Genomic DNA, 21,989 nt, shown 5'->3' with positions numbered 1-21,989 from the left:
ACATACATTTTCAATATACAACCCCTTCCCCATTGTCCTGATGTAATTTAATTTAATTAATTAATTTATTTATTTTTTGTGGTACACGGGCCTCTCACTGTTGTGGCCTCTCCCATTGCGGAGCACAGGCTCCAGACGCGCAGGCTCAGCGGCCATGGCTCACGGTCCCAGCCGCTCCGCAGCATGTGGGATCTTCCCGGACTGGGGCACAAACCCATGTCCCCTGCGTCGGCAGGCGGACTCTCAACCACTGTGCCACCAGGGAAGCCCTAATTTTAATTTTGATTAAATCAATATTCAATGTCTACATTTTTATGACTACAAATGCTATTAGACCTGAGACATGTGTTACTGTTATTTTCCTCAACACCTTTGTTTTTCCTGGAGTAAATAACTGTGTTTTTTGTTTTTTGGTTTTTTTTTTTTTGCTGTACGCGGGCCTCTCACTGTTGTGGCCCCTCCCGTTGCAGAGCACAGGCTCCGTATGCGCAGGCTCAGCGGCCATGGCTCACGGGCCCAGCCGCTCCGCGGCATGTGGGATCTTCCCGGACCAGGGCACGAACCCGTTTCCCCTGCGTTGGCAGGCGGACTCTCAACCACTGCGCCACCAGGGAAGCCCAATAACTGTGTTTCTGTTGTTGTTGCTTACTTAGTTTTCTTTGTACTTTTCAATGTAATTAACGCCAGATTTACTGCCATTTAATCCACATTTTTCAAGATGTTTATTCCTATCTATTTAGTCTTCAGGAAGAAAATTCTCTTGGAATCTCTTCTTTGCTCTTAAATGAATCAGTTGCCCTGTACTCCTAGGACACAGTTTTCATCTTAGAATATCTCCCTCCATTTCTCTCCTGTGTTAGAGTTCCTGTTTCTTGTATTCCGTGTTTTCCTCATCTTGGTTTTGTGCCATCATTTTGTTGGAATAAATCATTCAGTAGCTCTCTAAGAAAAGATACAGGGGAGGTAAATTTTTTGAAAATGTCTTGTCATCTCTTACACCTGATTGATAGTTTGGCTGAGTATAGAATTCTAGGCTGAAAATAATTTCCCTTCAAAATTGTGAAGACATTGGTCTGTTCCCTTTTAGCTTACATTGTGGTTCAGGAGTCTAAAGATATTCTGATCCTTGATCCTTTGTATATGAGGTAGTTCTGTCTCTGTCTCTCTCCCTCTCTCCCTCATCTCTTATCTCTTTCTCTCTCTCTGGAAATACAGCTGGACCTTGAACAACATGGCTTTAAAATGCATGGTTCACTTATACGTAGATTTTTTTCAGTAGTAAATACTACAGTACTACAGGATCAGTGGGTGGTTGGCTCTGTGGATGCAGAACAGTGGATATATTCAGTAGAAGAACCGCATATATGAAGGGCCGACAATAGTATACATGGATTTTTGACTTCACGGTGGGTGGGGGTACCCCAACTCCTTCCTTGTTCAAGGGTCAACTGTAAATAGAATCTTTTAGTCTTGTGTGTTCTGACGTTTCCTGGTAATGTATTTTGGTGTGGGTCTATTTTTATCATTCTGTCTAGTCCTTTGAATCTAAGAAGTCATGCTCACCAATTTTGGGCAATTCTTTTGAATTCTATTTTACCATTTTCCCCCATCCTTTTCCTCTATTGCCTATTTTTCCCTGGAAATCCTGTTGTTTAGGTGTAGGGCCTTCTGGATGGGCTCTATAATTTTACCTTTTTTATTGTTTTTGCTTTACTTTGGGAAGATTTTTCACCTTCATCATATGAATCCTATATTGAAGTTTTCATTTTTGCTATCATGTTCCTGATTTCTAAGATTTTTTTGTTTGTTTGTTTCATGGATATGTTTTCTTAATTTACCTCTCCAAGAAGATTGGGGGTAGTTTTGTTCTTTGAAATTTTTTCATAATAAGTTTTTCTTTATAATTTTAAAATTTCTATTATAATGTTTCTAATTTCCAATATTCTCTTAAGTCTTTGAGTACATGACATTCTTTCTTCTGCTGATGCCTTCTGAATTACTTTTCTTCTAGTTTCTTTTTATCCCTGCCTAATGTTAGCTGTTCTTCAGGTGAGGGTTAATCCTTGGTTTATTCTTCATGTTTGTGGGCAGAGTTGAAAATGCTTGTGGGTGGGACTTACCAGCTGTCAGTTTCAGTGCATGGTGATCTTGCTGAGCTTTTTGAGGGTAGTCCCCATGTTGATATTTTTAGTTCCTCTTGGGTTGGTCAGATTTTCTAGAGAAGACTTCTCAATTTCCCTTATGGATGGTAAAGGCCTGTGTGCCAGCACTCTTCAAACTAAGTAGGGGAAAGGCTTCAAGCATTCAGAAAGCATACATTGACTTGATCACCCTTGTTTTGGAGCAGTACCCTTATCTTCTACTGTACCTAGTGTTCCGTAGTCCAGAGACACTCTTTTAACTTTTTCTAGAGAATAAAATTCTAGTTGTCTGTCAGAGTAACAAAAAGTGTGGAACTGGGACGGTATTTAGGGATGTAGTTGTTCTCAAGCAGTTTTCATCAAATCCTCCCTATTTCAGCTATCACCTCCTCCTCCCTACCCCCATCACCACCTTTTCCAGAGGTACTTGGTGCTGTTAATTCCTGAGCCTTTTGAAGAGTCTGCAGAGTAAATTCTATTGGTTCTTGGCTTTTCCTACTGCCAGCTTAAGACTTGCCTTTCCCAGATCTGTTAAGTCAGTTACCATTTATGCATCTGCTTTTCAGCTTCTAAAATTAATTTTATTGCTGCTGACTCCTCTCTTGTTCTTCTTGTTCTTGTGTTTTATGCTTATAAAATGATGCCTTTATTGTAGCTTTAGTGATGTTTCCAGAGAGGGTGAAAGAGATGTGTGTTCAAGGCCTCTCTCTTTGCCCAGATGTCCTGACATTATTTCTTACTACCAAGCTTTTAAAGAATATTGGGGATAAAGAGTTAGAAGATATATCTGGACTGTAGATAGGCAGTTTTGCTAATTAAAGGCAAGTTCATCATCATCATCACCACCACTAACTTTTATGTGTGGAGTGCATTAATTTTCTTGTTGAATTCTCATAATCTTTATGAGGAGTACTATAATTACATTCATTTTATAGGTGAAGGAAATTAAGGCTTAGAAGGTGTGTGGAACATGCATAGCATCACACACTATGTGGGCAGGATAGCTGACTCCAAATTCTAACTGCTCTTAACACTGGGCTTGGGCATCAATGCCTTCTTTATAATCAACATCAGCTAAGCTAGAACTAAGATTGATATTCATGTAAGAAAGTTTAGAAGCCTAGCCAGGGCATGTGGCTAAATAGAAAGCCAATCTATCTTTACACTTCTTGTTCTAGGGAGTTACCACCCACCAAGAAGCTGTTAAGTCCTTTAAGTCTATCCTATCTCAGAGTTGTAGATCTAGTGTCAACTTAGGACCTCAGGGCCAGTGGGCTGGTGTTGAAGTTGCAGTAGTGGTCAGGCGCTACAGCCTTGATGGCCGCTCCATCAGGAGATTCCCACCAGCCTGGCTGCATGTATTTCACCATTTTAGGGATTCATGCTGCCATTATGTCAGTGGACTGTTAGGTGCTAGTAGTCAATTGTGATGTTGACTGACTTAGCAGGGAGGTGCTGCTGACTTACAGCTGAATGAATGAAATGTGATGAATCACCCTTTTACTTTCCTTTTGGTTAAAGCTGAAGGAATTGAAGAATCTGCAGCAGCAATACTTACAGATTAACCAAGAAATCACTGAGTTACGTCCACTGAAGGCTCAACTTCAGGAGTATCAAGATAAGACAAAAACATTTCAGATTATGCAAGAAGAGCTCAGGCAGGAAAACCTCTCCTGGCAGCATGAGCTGCATCAGCTCAGGTATGGTAATCCCTGCTTTTTAACCCTTTTCTTTTAGTTTTTTGTGTTTTTTTAAATGAAATAATTATAGATTTATGGGAAATTGCAAAAATAGTAGAAAGAACTTTCACGTACCCTTCATCCAGTTTCCCATCACTATAGTACAATTTCAAAACTGGGAAATTGATAATGGTATGATTCGGAGATCTTATGCAGACCTCACACCAATTTGACATTCACTCAAGTATGTGTATAGTTCTATGCAACTTTATAATATGTGTGGAGTCATGTAACCACCACTACAACAAGGTATACAGCTGCCCTATCATCACAAATATGTCCTTTGTGCTACTAGTTTATAGTCACACTTTTCCCCTCCCTCCCATCCCCATATCCCTAACTTCTGGCAACCACTAATCTGTTCTCCATCTCTATAATTTTGTCTCATTCTGAGAATTTTTTAAAGTATGCAACCTTTTGAAATTAGCTTTACTCATACATAATGCCCTTGACATCCATTAACATCATTGCCTGTATCAATACTTCATTCTTTTTATTTTTTTTATTTTTTTTATTTTTTTATTTTTATTTATTTTTTTTTTTTTTTGCTGTACGTGGGCCTCTCACTGCTGTGGCCTCTCCCGTTGCGGAGCACAGGCTCCGGACACACAGGCTCCGCGGCCATGGCTCGCGGGCCCAGCCGCTCCGCGGCATGTGGGATCTTCCGGGATAGGGGCACGAACCCGTGTCCCCTGCATCGGCAGGCGGACCATTCTTTTTATTGATGAGTAGTATTTCATGGTATGAATGTACTGCTTTAACCGTTCACTCATTGAAGGACATGTATTGTTTCTAATTTTTAGCTATTAGAAATAAAGCTGCTATAAACATTTGTGTATTGGCTTTTATGTGGACAATAAGTTTTAATTTCTCTGAGATAATTGCCCAGGAGTGCAAATACTAGGTCATATAATAAGTGGCATTTAGTTTTTTAAGAAACTCAAAACTATATTCCAGAATGACTGTATCATTGTATACTCCTACCAGCAATATATGAGTGGTCCAGTTTCAATATCAAATGCTACATCCTTATCAGCATTTGATATTGTAACTAAATTTTAGTTTTTTACAGGTATGGAATGCTGTTCCACTGTGGTTTTAATTTGCATAATGGCTACTAATGTTGAACATTTTTTTACATGCTTATCTATAGGTCCTTTTTGATGAAATATTTGATCATGTGTTTTGTCTGTTTTCTAAGTGGGTTGTTAATTTTTACTGTTGAGTTTTGAGAGAGTTCTTTATGTATTCCAGATACAGGTTTTTGTTTTTTTCATTTGCTATTTTTCTCTCTCTCTAGTTTTGGTGTGCAGGCTCCAGGACGTGTGGGCTCTGTAGTTTGCGGCACACAGGCTTTCTAGTTGAGGCATGTGAGCTCAGTAGTTGTGGTGGGCAGGCTTAGTTGCCCCACGGCATGTGGGATCTTAGTTCCCTGACCAGGGATCAAACCCGCACCTCCTGCATTGGAAGGCAGATTTGTTACTGCTGGACCACCAGAGAAGTCCCCAGATACAGGTTTTTTTGTCAGATACGTGGCTTGCAAATATTTTCTTCCAGTCTGCAGTTTATTTTTTTCATCCTTCCATTGAGAAGGTCCTTTTAATTTTGATGAAATCAATTTATTGATTACTTTTCTCTTTATTCAGATTCAGTAATTTTTATTGTCTGTCTTCAAGTTCACTGATTTTTTTTTCTTTTTCCTTTATCACTTCCAATCTGCTATTGAGTCCATTGAGTTAGCTTTTTATTTTGGCTATTGTATTTTTCCATTCTAAAATTTCCATTCAGGTCCTCTTTATATCTTGCTGAGGCTTTCTCTGTTTTCATTTATTTCCAGTGTGTTAGTAATTGCTTGTTGAAGCATTTCTATGATGGCCACTTTAAAATACTTCTATAATTCCATATATATAGTTCCAACATCTGTGTCTTCTCGGGTGTTGTAATCTATTGATTTTCTTTTCTCAATCAAGTTGTGATTTCCCTGTTTTTTAGTATGATGAGTGATTTTCAGTTGTAACCTGGACGTTTTGGAGTCCTATAAGTTTTAAGACTCAGTCTTACTTAAATCTTTGGTAGGCTTCCACTGACACCATGCCAGCAGGGGAAGGGGAACACTGCCACTTTACTGCTAGAGGAGGGTGAAGTCCAGCGGGCTCCTTACTCAGCCTTCATTGATAACCCCTAGTGGGAGGCAGTGCCCTGATACTGCCAGAGGAAGTCCAGGCTCCCCACTTAGTACTCCACTGAGACTGCAGTTAGCAGGGAGCAGTGCCTCATTACTGTTAGGTGAGAGTAGAAGTCTAATCTCCACACATGGCTTCCATTGATACCACTCAGGGGTGTGGAGGGCAGCACTTCATTGTCACTGGGCAGTGGTGAAAGTCCAGGCTCCCCACTTAATCTCCACTGACACTGCAGGAGGGTGATTGAGGAGGGGCACCTGTTACCACTGGTTAGTGCCCACAGTCCAAACTTCCCTTCTGGTCTCTTCTGTTACTACCTCTGTAGGAACAGGGGGGAACATTTTAGTCTGTTATGGGTGGAGGTGGATGTCCAGGCTCCACATGTTGTCTCCAATGACACCGTAGCGAGGGTGAGAGTGAGGGTGGTCAGAGAGAGGCACCTCTTTACCAGAGTGGTGGACAGTCTAGTGTACACACTTGGCCTTTTCTTCTTCTTCTTCTTTTTAATATTTATTTATTTATTTATTTGAGTGCACCGGCTCTTAGTTGCAGCATGAGGGATGTTTATTGCCACGCGTGGAATCTTTAGTTGTGGCATGCAGGATCCTTAGTTGCAGCATGTGGGATCTTTTAGTTGTAGCATGCGAGCTCTTAGTTGCAGCATGTGGGATCTAGTTCCCTGACCAGGGATCGAACCCAGGGCCCCTGCATTGGGAGTGCAGTCTTAACCACTGGCCCACCAGGGAAGTCCCCACTTGGCCTCTTCTGACACCACCTAGCAGGGAGGGTGAGGTGCACATAGTTACCTCCAGGCAAGAATGACACTAATCTGTTCACTAGGAGTTTGTTAATGGTGGTAGGGAGATACTGTAGTCTTTCCATGGTGTTCTGCTGCAGTTGGGTGGTTATTGTCATTAATGTTTCTGTCTTGCTAGTCCTCCCCTTCCTGGGCCTTTGGCAAAAGACAGCAAACTTTTCTTGGCACTCATTCGTGTTCTAAGTTGTTGCATCCTCCCTCACCCAGTTTGGGATATGTAGAATTCAAGAAGGAAAACCAGTAAAGTCACCACCATGTCATTCCTTAAGTCCTAGAGTCCTGAGCTTCTCTACCTTCTTCTCCATCTTTTCCAGTCGTCTTATGTTTGGTTTTATATATAATTTCCAAGGTTCTTTATCTATACTTAGTGGGCGGAATAAGGAAAAATGCATCTACTCCATCTTGTCTGGATCTAGAAATCCAAGCCCTTTTCCTTTAAAGATGACTAACAGTGCTGTATGTTCTATTAGAGGGAAAAAAATTATGATAGCAACTCAAATTTTGGATGTTTTTTTAATTCATTGTTTCAGATTTGATCTGAAAAGTAAAGGTAAAGAATAAGTGCTTAACAGTATATAAAAAACAGGTCCTGTTGTTGCAGCCTCATTGTTGGGACTTTATTACTGTTTAGTGTAAGATGGTGGTACATGCCACATTAGTAAAATCAAACCCAAAGCCTTCAGAGTTTGATACTAAAAGGGGAATCTCCATGTTGGAAAGTGCTGCTGATCAAGCAGCACCTGCTTTGTCTCACCTGCTGCTACAGGACAAACATAGGCAAGTGAATACAAAGAATATGAGGTGGAATCTAGAGTTCCATCCAGGTTACATTATCTACAATGATGACAGATATCAATATAGTAAAATAATTATTGTAACATCCCTAAGAGAGCTCTTAATGTGTAGATAGAAGAGATTTGTTCCTTCACAGATCCTAGATGCCATGCACTTTACTAACGTGAGATTTCAAAATAAACCTTAAGCAAGGTTTATAGAGCAAAATGCTTTTTAGAATTTGGTCATTTAAATTTTATGGAGTGAAATTACATCCAAAAGATTTTCATATTCAACATCTTTACAGACTTTCTTATAAGTGAAAATATATTAAACTTATTCCATGGAGTTGGCAACTTCCCCAGATAATACAAGAACACATTTTTTTAATCAAAGGATGATTGCAGAGAAGGTAAAAAAACTGAATTTTTGCTCTCTGGGAATACAAGTTGCTTCTGTTTCTTCTTTCTGGAATTGAACCCTAGAAGAAAGATGCTCCATTTCAACCTCATCCTTTTTTCTACCAGGGCATAGCTGCCCTAGCTTATTCTGTTAGAATCTCAATTCACCATCAAGAGATCATCTTACCTCAGATGAACATTAACGTTGACCACTGAATTTAGGGCCCCCCAAAGATGATTGGGAGCACATGGGAACATCACCTTAACATCTCCCATATTATCTCCAGATCACCTGGAACTAAAAAAAATATTGTGTCCAGTTGCTAGTGTAAACGGAAGAAGGGCTGCGAGGCTCTAAAGGGTTATTTTCTGCAGCCACTTGTTCCTCTTTAAACTTCCTCACAAGGCATTATGAAAAGATACTTTCCTTATAAAGTTGACCCTTAAGGGAAGAGAAAAAGAGGGAGAAAGAAAATGATTTCCGGTCTATTGATTTTTATTCTTCCCTCATTTTCTCCCTTTCCACCTTTCTCTTAGCCTTTCTCTCTTTACCTTCCACATTTGAGCAGTTTTGAAGAAAAGAAAAATTGTATATCAAGTGGATGTGAGTAAATTATGAGAAAGAAAGGAAGACGTTTTACTTCACTTTTAGAAGAAGAAAATGAGGACACAGATTTGATTCACTGACTCTAGGACCAGTTTCTTTAGCCGAATATCTTTAAGACTCCCTGTTTTTTGCTCTTGAAATACTTGGGAGAAATGAGGTTTTCAAACATGAAAAAGCTGGAACATCTCATTCAGGCTTCTATGACACTGGGTTTGGCTTATGAGAAGAGCCTGGATTTATACAGTAACATTTCTCTTCCACTTGTAGCTGCTGATTTGCTTATTCTGCTCTGGTTCCTGTGCTCTCTTACTTAAGGGGTAAGTGAGGTATAGCCCATTTATGGCTGTGTTCTCTTAAGTAATCAGGTTTGTTCCTTAGTGCCTCTTCTCCATTGAGGGTCTCTCCACACCATAACTACTTGTCCACCTTTCTAAACAAAATGGTGGCTTAAAGCTTTATGGAAGAATTGTGATCTTTCTTGTGCATTCTCAGTCTTACACTCCTTCTTTCTTATTCGCTCTCATTTTTCACAGACAAATTTCGGAGAAAGTGTTTTAGAAAATTTCTGTGCCTTTTCCGTATAGTGGCCTTGTAATAAAAATTTATTTTAGTTTCTAAGTTTTAGCTCTGCCTTTTAAAAAAAATCTGACTGTAATCCAAGTCACCTCTTGACATAGCAGGATTATTTCATAATTGGTGTATGTCCTTTAGAAAAGAAAGGACCATTTTACCTTACCAAATAAAACCTTACATTATTAGGAAAACTTAGAGACATGGGTACTATTCAAAGTAAACAGATGCTGCAGAAATTTGACTACAATCCTAATGGTTTTTTTCAATCATAGTGTAGAAAGAAGTAGAACTAAAGAATATGGCAGAGAGGCAGTTTTTGATAGAACTATGGAAAATTAGCTGGGGTCAAATAGAAGCTTCCCTCTTGGTCAAATTCAGGGGATAAATAAATATCAGCCATTTATATTTGTTGAGTGATTGTGATATGCCAGGCTCTGTGTTTGGTGTATGACATAAACTATCTCATTTAATCCTCCCAGTAATCCTAAGGATTACATCATTTATTTCCATTTTACCAATGAGGCTCAGAGAGATTAAGTTACTTTTACTCAGTCTCATGCCTAGTGTATGACAGAGCCAGCATTTGAACCCAGATCCTTCAGACTCTACAGTTGCATTCTCATAACCCTGATAGTATACTGCATCATGGCATCACCTTTCTGAAGAATTACAGTGGTTTCCCATCGCTTAGAGTAAGTGTTATTTAGCATGGTGTTCAATGCCCCACAGGGTCTGACTTCTTTCCTCTCCACCCTCATTTCCTGCCCTATCCACTCTACACACTACTACAACAATTCCAAAACTCACTATATATATTCATTCTTGTGCCTTTTGTTCTGTTTGCTCCCTGAACCTGGAATGCTTTTCCCATTATGGAAACCTGCCTGACTCATTGTTCAGGATTCAGACCAAATGCCTGTTTTCTTCCCCAATCCTGCCAGCTGCAATTCTTTTTTAAGTTCTGCTCCATCATCTTGCTGCACAGTCCTGTTTATAACAAATTTCTCTCTGGTTATGTATTTTCTTTACTACATCTCTACAGCCCATAATACTGTTTTAAATATGCAATTATTCATCTTTGTCTCACAAGTATATTTTGCCTGTGACTATTTCATGTTTTTTCTAGGATGGAGAAGAGTTCCTGGGAAATTCATGAGAGGAGGATGAAGGAGCAGTACCTTATGGCTATTGCAGATAAAGATCAGCAGCTCAGCCATCTGCAGAATCTTATGAGGGAATTGAGATCTTCCTCCCCAACTGAGACCCACAAAATGCAGTATCAAAGACAGGTGAGTGATTTCAGCGCTGATTGCTACTCAGAGGTAACCACTACCCAGGAAACATCAGCTTCCTGCAAGCTAAGTGCCCATCTGCCACTATTAGGCAAACCATCTGATGACTTCCTAGGAGGTGGGCAGGGTTTCTGAAAGGAAGGATTTAAGCATGAACAATGTTAAGAGAGAATTTCATCAGTGTTTGTATCCTGGCAGGCATCCCCAGAGACACCAGCTTCCCTAGATGGATCACAAAACCTAGTTTATGAGACAGAACGTCTTAGGACTCAGCTCAGTGACAGCTTAAAGGAAATTCACCAAAAGGAGTTAAGAATTCAGCAACTGAACAGCAAGGTAGGTGTTTCCTGCTAGGCTGGAGTTCAATTTCTTGCTTCCATGACTAGAATCAAGAAGGTAAGTAGAATCTGGTTAAGCCTGGCTCTAGCTATATTAGGAGACAGAAGTTTTACCTTTCTCAGAGCCTGGGTTGCTTACCCCAAAGCACTGCATACAGGGCCATTTCCTTTTCCTCACCCTTGGAGAGTCCTTGGGGGAGTGATTTGGAGAAACCCATTCAGTAAGAATAAAAAAGGCAACTCCTTTAGGGAGCCTTCCTCCCCAACATCATCTCCCCATCTGTATCACTTGTTAGTAATATTAACTCCCCACAAATCCTCCAGCAAGTTTCTCTGTATTTCCCAATAGTGTGTAACAGGGAAGAGTCTCAGGAAAGAGGATTTTCATGTATGATTAGATAACGGGGCAGAGATGAGAGATCTGCTCTTCATTTCACTCCATTTGTAAGCTTCCTCATTGTGTATTTAATGTTCTGGAATTAAAGAAGCCAGCTTGCTTTTTCCCAAACCTCAGCCTTGCCACTCTAGACACTCTAGGGAAGCATGCTGAAGTAGAGGACCTCTTTCTAAAGGGAAGAGCTGCTTTGCCATAGGGTTCCTAGAGCAAAAGCCAAGGCAAGATAAAAAAATTATTCTTGGTGCCTTCACATCTCTGTCTTCTCCCCTCATCTGTTCTCTGGCTTCTCTTCTTCCTTCATCTGCTTCCCCTCCACCACCCTCTTATGAATTATTATATTCCTGTTGCTCTCTGACTAGTCAGAGTATTCTCTAGTGGCACCTCCTCTAGTTCTGCCTTCTTCAGAGGAAGCCAGCTAGGTAGTGTATGTTAGCACTGGAAGGGATTTAAGTAATCATTGAGACTCTGAAATCCAAAAATTAACTTTGAGGAAGGCTATAAATGTCCAAAAAATATATGCAAAATGGTGTGTGTGTGTGTTTTTAAATTTCTCATCACAAGAACTCAGGCATTCACCAAGGGATCTGTGATCCAAAAATGGTAAAGATCAGTAGGCTGTGTCACAGATGAGGAAACTAAGGCCCAGAGGTATTAAGTAATTTGCCTGAGGTGTTAGGAGGAGGTCAGTCTGAGGTAAATATGATAATGTACATGGAAAAGCACAGTGCCTGGTTTATGTAGAAGGTACTTACTAAATGTTGTTAAATTCAACTAATTGACACTGAAGTATCAGAGACAGATAACACTATTAATTTTGGCAGAGAAATTTGCATTTTTTAAGTAGGTTTGTTGATCAAAATGAATTGGTAAAATTGCAGACCCTTTTTGGGGAGGTTGTCTGGGAGTTTTTAGGGGGGCAGTGGGGAGACTCCAGAGCAGATCCTACCCAGTTCCTCTTCTAGCCTAGTCAGTTGTTTCCAGAAACTTCTGCCCTTCATAGCTCTGTAACACCTCCTCTTTCTGGAAACTATTCATTAGACCCCATCTCAACCTTTGTTATATTTGCCCTCCTGAACATTAGACTGTGAATCACTCTGGGCATTTGTCTTTTCCGGACAGTACTTTAAACTGCAATTCAGGGCTATTAGTAGATGATGAGGTCATTTTAGTGGACAGCAACTGAAACATTTTTCACGTAAATGTTTTACTGAAGTAAAACACCAAAAAGCACGCAAATCACAAGTACATCATGGTATATTTTCAGAAAGTGAAGACACCTGTATAAGCAGCACCCAGATCAAAAATCAGAACATACCAGAACCCCAGGAGTCCCTTGTGTCTTCTATTCACTACCACCACCTTAGAACTATGTATAAATGGATCATGTCTTCTCTTTTGTTTGCTTCGTTTATTTTGTGAGATTCATCCATGTTGTTATGTATACTGTGATGTTTCTGTTCTCATGCTGTGTAGTATTTATTACATTGTAGGCATATAACAATTTCTCTATTCTGCTGTTAAAGAACTTTTGGGGTTTTCAGTTTTGAGCTATTACAAATAGTGCATATAGTTTTTTTTTATATAAAACAAGTAAAAGAGATGGAAAATATGTATTATGTAATATATAATAAAGAATATAATTTGTTTTGAGAAACTTTAGTTTTAGTTACTTATATTTATATACTGCATTCTGAGTCATTATCAAAGTTATGTTTCCTTTAACAGCTTTATTGAGATATGCTTCACATACCACTTAAAGTATGAGAAACCCTGCTTTAGATCACTGTCATTCTGGGTGAGAAAGAGTTCTTCCTTTAGAAATCAGCTGTAAGGAGGCATCTCCATCCCTAGGGTTGGTCGTTCACTTATTCGTCATTCATCAAAAACAAATAACTATTATCTGCCTTCTATGAGCCTGGCCATACATTAGGTATTGAGGATACACAGTGACCCCTCATGGAGCTAATTGTTTGGTGATATTAAAGCCTCACTCTAAATGGGTCCCAGCTAGCTAGGAGGAGTGCTTCTTAGGTCCTAGCATGGGATGGTAGTAATGGGCTGTCAGCATAGAATGTCTCCTCTCCAAGCCACTGCCCTAATTCTTTCCATGGATGCTCAGATCTTATATGTATCTCTGCCAGCATGGTTGGATATTTGTATGTAATGCAAACTTAAAACAAGAAACTTAAAACTTAAAAACATGAGGGGAATGATTATTGGTATCATGTAGTCTCTATTATTCCCTCCTATTCTGTTTTTACAAGTATAGATATGATGAAATACAGTAGCTTATGAGTTAGAGCAGAGGTCAGCAAACTTTTTCTTAAAGACTCAGTAAATATTTTGGGTTTGTAGGCCATACCATTTCTGTTACTACTCAGCTCTGCAGTTGTAGCAGTTGTAGCACGGAAGCAACCACAGATGACACGTAAACAAATGGGATGGCTATGTTCCAGTAAAACCTTATTTACAAAGAAAAGGCAGGGACTTCCCTGGTGGTGCAGTGGTTAAGAATCTGCCTGCCAGTGCAGGGGACACGGGTTTGATCCCTGGTCTGGGAAGATCCCACATGCCGCAGTGCAACTAAGCCTGTGCACCACAACTACTGAGCCTGCGCTCTAGAGCCTGCGAGCCACAACTACTGAGCCTGCATGCCACGACTACTGAAGCCTGCGTGCCCTAGAGCCCTCGCACCATAACTACTAAGCCCACCCTCCACAACTATGGAAGCCCGCGCACCTAGAGCCCATGCTCCTCAACAAGAGAAGCCACCACAATGAGAAGCCTGTGCAGTGCAACGAAAAGTAGCTCCTACTTGCCATAACTAGTGAAAGCCCATGCGCAGCAGCAAAGACCCAACACAGCCAAAAAAAAAAAAAAAGGCAGTAGGCCCTGGCTCATAGTTTGCCAACCCCTAAACTACAGGGATCTATGTCTATCCTAGACGGAACAGTGCAGACATTACAAAAGGTGGTTTGTATGAGGGTGGCTTAAAAGCAGTTAGACTTCTTAAGTTATGGGAATTTTTGCTTCCAGTGAGTTTTACTGGTCTACCCTTTCTCCTCTAGATCTTCCAAGAAAAATGTGTTGGATTTTTTCAACACTGAGTGATTTGGAGAGGGGTTTGGTTTTTTCGTTTATTTGTTTTGTTTTTCTTGGTATGGTTTGGGCTGCTTACTGTGGCCAGGAAAGTTGACTTTCTTCTATATTAGGAGAGGACCATATTACTCCCTGTCTCAGAACCCAGTAGTTGTCATTGAACCCAGCTACCTTTGTTTTCCAATTAGTATTGCTTCTTAAACATTTATATTCTTTCCTTTACTAACTGTTCCCACCCCTGAAAAAACCTGCAACCTACTTAAGTTCCCTTGCTGAATTCTCAGATGGGACACCATCAAAAAGCAGATAGAGCTCTAGACTTGGAATCAAGGACCATACTTGAGTCCTGGCCTGCCATCTTTTAGCCACATAACATTGGATAAGTCACCACTCATCTCTTTTTTGTCATTTGTAAGTGAAGATAGTAGTTCTTCCTCTAACTCTCTCAAATAAGATAATACTTTTGAAAGTGCTTTGTAAACTGAAAATTGCTCTTTAGAGGTAAGGTTATTTGTTCTGTTTTTCATTCTGGCTATGCAAGTATTTTTGTTATACCACATGGATTTCTTGTTCTAATTTTCCATATGCATTAAATGTCCTTCCCAGTCAGAGTATCTCTAAAAAACTGTTTATCCTTTCTCCTGTAAATGTTGATTCAACTTTTTTACACAAACACTAACCCAGAATACTTACAAAAAAGAATACTTGAGAAAAGATTGAATGTGCAGCCAGGTACACCAATTTCCTTTCACATAATGTACATTATCCAACAAAGATACTTCAGAGAGACATCTTTGTGGTCGTTAATGTATCTGGATGTTAATCATAACTAAAACCTAAAATTTGACAGCCTGCAAGTGAGGAATTAGAATTATAGTTCCAGGGGAACCGAATTCAAGTCATTGGGTAGAAGCTACAATGGGTAAATTTTTTATTCAATATGAAAAAGAAAAATGTCTGTTTTTGACATGGTAAAAAATGGCTTGGGCTGCTGGACACATTCAAGGGAAGACTGAATTACTACCTGTTACTCATGCAGTAGAGGAGAGCCCTGACTTGAGTGACTGAAATGCTCCCCCTGTGAGAGTTGATGCTCCCAATATAGTTTCTTACATACATAGGCATAGTAGGATTTATTCTGTTTCTCCCTCTTACCATCTGTTATCATTTTTACTTTCTTGGTAGCTTGTAACTCTCTACAGCATTGAAGAATCTGCCCAGGAATATTATTGTATGAATTTTTAGATGATAGCTCTGCCTCCAGCCATATTGAGCTCTGAGGATTATAGTCATTTATTAGTAATCTCAACTTGGACCCAAACTATTGCCTTTCTCCTTTTACAGACCTCAGTTAGCCTATCCTGTTAGATTGCTCTTGGGTTTCTGCCTCCTAATTTTTCAGTTAATGTACTAGGCACCATAAATAAAGTTTTTACCACTCTTCCAGAATTGTTTTCCTTTCTCAGTTGAAAAATTCTGAGTTTTCTCACATTGGAGGAACACAGTGCTATTTTTGGTATTATTGAAAGAAAGGTCTTGCATAAAAATATTAGATCCTTAAGACTCAGGACAGTTTGCTTACACACTGCTCGTAGTGAAACTAGTGAAACAGTCCTATGGGCTGGTGCTCATCCTCTCTCCTATTTCAGTTCTCTCAGCTGCTGGAAGAGAAAAATACTCTTTCCATTCAGCTCTGTGACACCAGTCAGAGTCTCCGTGAGAACCAGCAGCACTACAGCGACCTTTTTAATCACTGTGCGGTTCTGGAGAAGCAGGTTCAAGAGCTGCAAGCGGTGAGTGAGAAGGTGAGAGGCCGGGAAAAGTGTTGGGAAATTGAGTGCAGATGATAAAGCGTAAAGCGCAGCATCGAAGAGGTTGATGTCTTCAGGCTGAGGATTCATTAGGTGTGATGGAGACAGTGAGAGGAGAGGAGAGGAGGAATAAGGTCCAGGAAAAACTAGAGTGAACGGTAGGGGCTTCGCTGGTGGCGCAGTGTTTAAGAATGCGCCTGCCAATGCAGAGGACACAGGTTCGAGCCCTGGTCCGGGAAGATCCCACATACCTCGGAGCACCTAAGCCCATGCACCACAGCTACTGAGCCTGCACTCTGGAGCCCGCGAGCCCCAACCACTGAAGCCTGCACGCCTAGACCCCATGCTCCGCAACAAGGGAAGCCACCACAATGAGAAGCCCGTGCACTGCAACGAAGAGTAGCTCCTGCTCACCACAACTGGAGAAAGCCCGCGCGCAGCAACGAAGACCCAATGCAGCCAAAAATAAATAAATAAATAAATAAATAAATTTTTTAAAAGAGTGAATGGATTAGAAGGAAAAAGATGAGAGAGGTGGTGGGAGAGAAATCAAAAAGTAAGTGGGAAACAGTGATGACTGAGGCTTTTGGAAGGCTTTTTGCTTTAAGTAATAAGAAAGCTGTAGGAAGATTTGGACCTGAGAAACAAAATAGGCAGAGCTGTTGACAGCAGTGGAGAGGAGAGGTTGTTGAAGTTGGAGGAGACTGAGGGTTAGGGTGGAGGTGAAGAGGACATGGAAGGAAGAGGAGGGGTTGGGGAGGAGTTGTTGAATAAGGGAAGGAGCAGAGTAGCTTCTGGAATGTACATGAACCTCCACTAGAAGCAAGCAGATTTCAGTGATAAGCCTTTAAACTTTTAGGAGGAGAGATTCAAGAATGAGAATCTGAAGGAAAACCTAATAAAGAGTTTTATGTAGGAGATTAATGTATTAGAACAAAAGATTCTCACTTCTACATCTGTACTTGAAGAGAGTGATAACGGAGGTATTCCTCTCCACATTTCTCTTTCTCTCCAATGCCTAAGTGAGTTCTCAGTTGGCCTAAGCACAGTTTCTTGACTGCTTTCATCACTGAATTACTAAACTTATTCTTCTTCTAGGGACCACTGAATATAGATGTTGCTCCAGGAGCTCCCCAGGAAAAGAATGGAGCTCACAGGAAGGGTGATCCTGAAGAACTGAGGGAGCCACAGCTAAGGTTGGGGAGGAGTTCTCAACCTCGGGGCGTGCGCTATGTTTGCAGAAATTGGGTGGTCATCGAGTTAGAACAGGAGTCCATTGTATGGATTTACTATGCCTTCTTATCTTACTGGCCTCACAGAATTAATGTGAGGATTAAAAAGTGACAATTCTAGGGCTTCCCTGGTGGCGCAGTGGTTGAGTCCGCCTGCGGATGCAGGGGACACGGGTTCGTGCCCCGGTCTGGGAAGATCCCACATGCCGCGGAGTGGCTGGGCCCGGGAGCCATGGCCGCTGAGCCTGCGTGTCTGGAGCCTGTGCTCCTCAACGGGAGAGGCCACAACAGTGAGAGGCCTGCGTACCGCAAAAAATAAATAAAATAAAATATTCTTTGTGTTTGTACAGTCTTCTGTAAATTTTCATGCTTTATAACCTTAGGAAGACTTCGGATCCCTTGTATCAGCAACTATGTCCTGCATCTAGTGATACTGTTGTTTTCCCTTTGTCCTGAAGCTTTTCTGAAGCCCAGCAGCAGCTGTGCAACACTAAACGGGAGATGAATGAATTGAGGAAGCTGCTAGAAGAAGAGCGGGACCAAAAAGTGGCTGCTGAGGCTGCCCTCTCCATGGCCGAGGAGCAGATCAGGCGGTAAAGGGCTGAGGGACACAGCCTCTGTTCACTTCTGACCCTTTCTGATCATACTCGTGTGCATTTCAGTGGCCAGACTTGGGAATAATTAGGATCTAGTTCTCATCCTGAGATGGGTGCTGTAGTGAAGGTAGGATCAAGACAAGCCACGTTAATCCAAGCTCAGCCCCTCCGCAATTCCCTCTCTGGCCCTGATGCAGAATGGAAATTGAGGCAGCTAATCAAGCGCTACCTCCCAGGCCTGGCGCTGCCGTTGTCATGTTAGCACCTCACACGCACTCTGCAGTGCTTGTGCAACTCAGCGGACTTGCCATTTAAAAGCAGCTCACCAATACTTATAAACATCTCCTCCTTCCTCAGCCTAGCCTACAGAAGGTGACAGACTGACCTACATGGTACCAGACCATTCTGTCCGCATCAAGGCTGCCCCTGAAAAGCTTATCTTATGGAGGAACAGACACAGAAGGGGTCTTGTGCAGCCAGCCTGGCTCTCCTGAGGAGAACAGGCAGGATGGAGCTAGGCTGGGCATGTTCAGTTTCTCTTTCCAGGCTCACAAATCAGATTAAAGTGTTCTTTCTCTCCTGGAGAAAAGTATGGGCCCTGCCAGGAGAGTCCAGGAGTTTAAGGCTAATGGACATCCCTTCACATGGAGGAAACATCAGGAGTAGAGTTCCACCCTCCCCACCACGATTAAAAAGCGCATCCCTCTAGGCAAATACTTGATCAAGTGTGCGCTATGTTTACTCACAGCCCCTTGATACATTTCTCATTTTTGTGAGAAACCATTGAGTGGATAAAGGCAGCTTCTTCATTAAATGGAGAAGTTTCAGTATTAAATAAATAAGCAAATCAGCAAAAAATGAAGCAGAAAGCAGTAGAGGCTGCCAGTTCAGTTTAATTGTAAGAACCCCACAAAAATCTTTCTTGGTTGCTTTTGCTTATTAGCTTTTAATAAATGGAAAAAAATTAATGAGCTTCTCTGAGTCAGGTGTGGTATAGCAGAGGTTTAGAGACACACCTGGGTTTTGAATTCTAGCTCTACATCTCACTGGCTGTGCCACCGTGGAAAAGTACTTTTACCTCTTTAAGCCTTACTTTGAAGATAATAGCACCAACCTCAAACCTGAGGATAGATGTATGTAAAGCACGTGATCCAGCATCTGATCCACAGTAGGCAGTCAATTCCTGGTAATTATTACCATCTCTACTGCTGCTGAAAGAAATCTGTCTGCCCTTACACTCCTTGCATGGGGGTGGGGCCGTGGGAGCAGCCCTTGCTGCAAGTCCCTTACCCTGCATCACATGACAAGAAGGCCATCAGCCTCTCATGCTGTGGACCAATGCCTCTTTTTTTTCTCAACACAGGTTGGAGCATGGTGAATGGGACTCTGCCCGGTCTCCTATCATTGGCTCCTGTGGCTCCCAGGAGCAGGCACTGTTAATAGATCTTACAAGCAACAGTTGTCGAAGGGTAAGAAGGGGGAAGGATAAAGAGAGGGTACTGTGCTCTCAGGGCTGGCTGTGTTGAGGGCAAGGGGTCAAGGAGAAGGAATGTGGGCCTGAGACTGGAAGGGTATGGAAGGTTGGAAGAAACTAGTGGAATCTGCCAAGTCATTGGCCCGGAGGGGCTTTCTCTCAGGTTACCTCTTTTCTACAGTGGTTGGAGAAGGGAAAGGGACAGATCTCTATAGGGCAAAACTCTCTGACTTTCAAATTTTCCTTTCAGACCCGGAGTGGTGCTGGATGGAAGCGGGTCCTGCGTTCGCTCTGTCATTCCCGGACACGGGTGCCACTGCTGGCAGCCATCTACTTGCTGATGATTCATGTCCTACTCGTTCTATGTTTCACAGGCCATCTATAAACCTAGTTCTCACCTTTTGGATCACTCCCCTCAGAACTTGGAATTCCCTCACCTCTAGCAACAAAACCATCAATTCCAGTGGAACAATCTTCCCACTTACAGGTCCTCTCTCCAACTCTCCACAGAAAGTGCCTGCAAAAACAGAGGTGGATATGAGCACAGGTTAGAGCTGCAGTGCCTGCAAAAACAGGCGGATATGAGCACAGGTTAGAGCTGCAGGGACCAGTGAGTCTGCTTTCTTCTACTGTCCAGGACCTGACACTTCTGCATAATCTGAGGAGGCCCCACAGTTGGTTATTGAGCCCAATATTTGTTCAGATTTTGCAGGGCCCTGATTTTTTTTTTTTTTTGCGTTACACAGGCCTCTCACTGTTGTGGCCTCTCCCATTGCGGAGCACAGGCTCCGGACGCGCAGGCGCAGCGGCCATGGCTCACAGGCCTAGCCGCTCTGCGGCATGTGGTGTCTTCCCGGACTGGGGCACAAACCCGCTTCCCCTGCATCGGCAGGTGGACTCCCAACCACTGTGCCACCAGGGGAGCCCCAGGGCCCTGATCTTTTATGGTCCTATGAGAGATGCTGAGGAATGTCTTTCAGCCAGGAGGATGGTTCCAATAAACCTAATAATCAGAAGTCCAATATCATTTTGATTGATGCATTCTTTGTCTCATGTACCTTATATTTTCTCCTGCTTCAGAGGGAAGGTGAACCTGCCATAAACAATGGCAGGGGGAATGTTCTGGGGAACATTATCTCATAGGATATCCAATTAGGTCTCTGGCAAAACAGAGCCAGAATAGAAGAACTCCCCAGGGGTTTTAGCTGTTGGATCACAGGGGAGGATGGCGTCTCTTTCCCTGGCTGTTCAGGCATAATTGGAGTGAGAGTCATGGTCCTGGACTATAAGGTGAGGATCCCACTGCTTATCCCTTGATCACATGTGTTCTAAGGTATTAAGTGGCCTGTGCCTTTCCTTTCACTGAAAGGCAAGAGGAACTTGCTATGGACAGTGGGATTCAATTCTTGTCATTTGTGTGTTATCTGAATAAGCCTCGAATGTGGGCCCTAAAACAGTACACTAGGAACCAGTCCTAGGTGAGGCACTGACTGCCAGCCAGGGAGGTCTGACTGGTGTGACAACCACTCCTAGCCGCTTGAAGTCCGAAGCTGCTTTGCTGTTGGTGACAGTTATTCCAGTTTCCCATTGCGTCGTCATCTGCCCTCTGCGGTAACAGAGAGCTGAGGAAAATGGAAGGAGATTATAAAGAAGACAAAATATTTAAATCCAAGCCTGAGAATGACAGCCAGGTTTGAATTCCATTTGTGCCTATTCCCCACCTCTCCTTTCTCCAACCCTTACCTGTTGGTTATTTTCTCATTTTGCACATGTTCCCTGCCTGCTCTCACCACCCAGAGAGGAGAGAAAACTGGTGGACGGACTGATCCGCTCTAATCCTTTGTTCTGTGGTGACCAAATCATGGGTCACAGCAACCCAGGAACTTTCCTGAACAACTGTAAAATAATAAAATTATTTTCAGAGTGAAATACTGTGGTGGCGTGTAAATGCATGTATACACAGGTGCTTACATATATGTGTGTGCATGCTGAGGAGAGGAAGGTACATAGAGGAAGTAGGGATGGAGTAGCCAGGAATTACCATAGGAGTAGAAAGCTCTGCATATCCAGGCTTCATTCTCACTGGCCAGCATCTGGCTGCTTGCATCCTTCTAGCCTTAGCTGCTAGACCCCAGGGTGGTGAAGCAGAGTGAGGAAATTCCATCCTAATACTGAACCAAACAAGCTGGGCCTTAGGGCATGAGATTCATGCAGGTTTTTGCCTGGGCCTGGGAGAACTGGTGCATATTGAAAACATTTTGTCCCTAGGGATCCCTCTGGGTAGGAGTGGGGGAAAGGAAGTCTCATAAGGGAAAAGCAGGATGGGCATTATGATGTGTTTATATCAAGTCACTGCTTGAGAAATGCTGGCTCACTTTCTCAAGGTACAGTAAGTAAATTGAACCACGTCTGTCTGGCTTTAAGGCCCATGCTTGCTATGTCTCACTGCCTCTCATCAAGAGTGAACTTGGGGGACTTCCCTGGCAGTCCACCTGTTAAGACTTGTGCTCCCAAT

The 21,989-nt window shown here is 42.1% G+C and overlaps 1 protein-coding gene across 14 annotated transcripts in view; it reads left to right on the top strand.

Moving 5' to 3' along the window:
- GOLGB1 (golgin B1) overlaps positions 1–21,403 on the top strand; it is a 92,694-nt gene extending 71,291 nt beyond the window's left edge. For 9 of the 14 annotated variants that reach the window (XM_081234288.1, XM_081234283.1, XM_081234293.1 and 6 more), the window contains 8 exons: positions 3,663–3,841; positions 10,362–10,524; positions 10,726–10,863; positions 16,011–16,166; positions 17,271–17,368; positions 17,863–17,997; positions 19,364–19,469; positions 19,725–21,403. In XM_081234288.1, coding sequence (XP_081090414.1) covers positions 3,663–3,841; positions 10,362–10,524; positions 10,726–10,863; positions 16,011–16,166; positions 17,271–17,368; positions 17,863–17,997; positions 19,364–19,469; positions 19,725–19,859 — 1,110 coding nt within the window. In that variant the 3' untranslated portion in view covers positions 19,860–21,403. Of the gene's footprint in view, positions 1–3,662; positions 3,842–10,361; positions 10,525–10,725; positions 10,864–12,526; positions 12,807–16,010; positions 16,167–17,270; positions 17,369–17,862; positions 17,998–19,363; positions 19,470–19,724 lie in introns of those variants that run through there. The other 5 variants (XM_081234285.1, XM_081234284.1, XM_081234294.1 and 2 more) reach the window with 2 other exon arrangements.
- Positions 21,404–21,989: the final 586 nt, after the last annotated feature.

This window comes from Mesoplodon bidens (genome assembly GCF_964165515.1).
Source record: "Mesoplodon bidens genome assembly, chromosome: 5".
Classification (NCBI taxonomy): Eukaryota; Metazoa; Chordata; class Mammalia; order Artiodactyla; family Ziphiidae; genus Mesoplodon; species Mesoplodon bidens.
The sequence above is the reverse complement of the archived record's forward strand: the minus strand, read 5'-3'. Positions and strand labels throughout refer to the sequence as shown.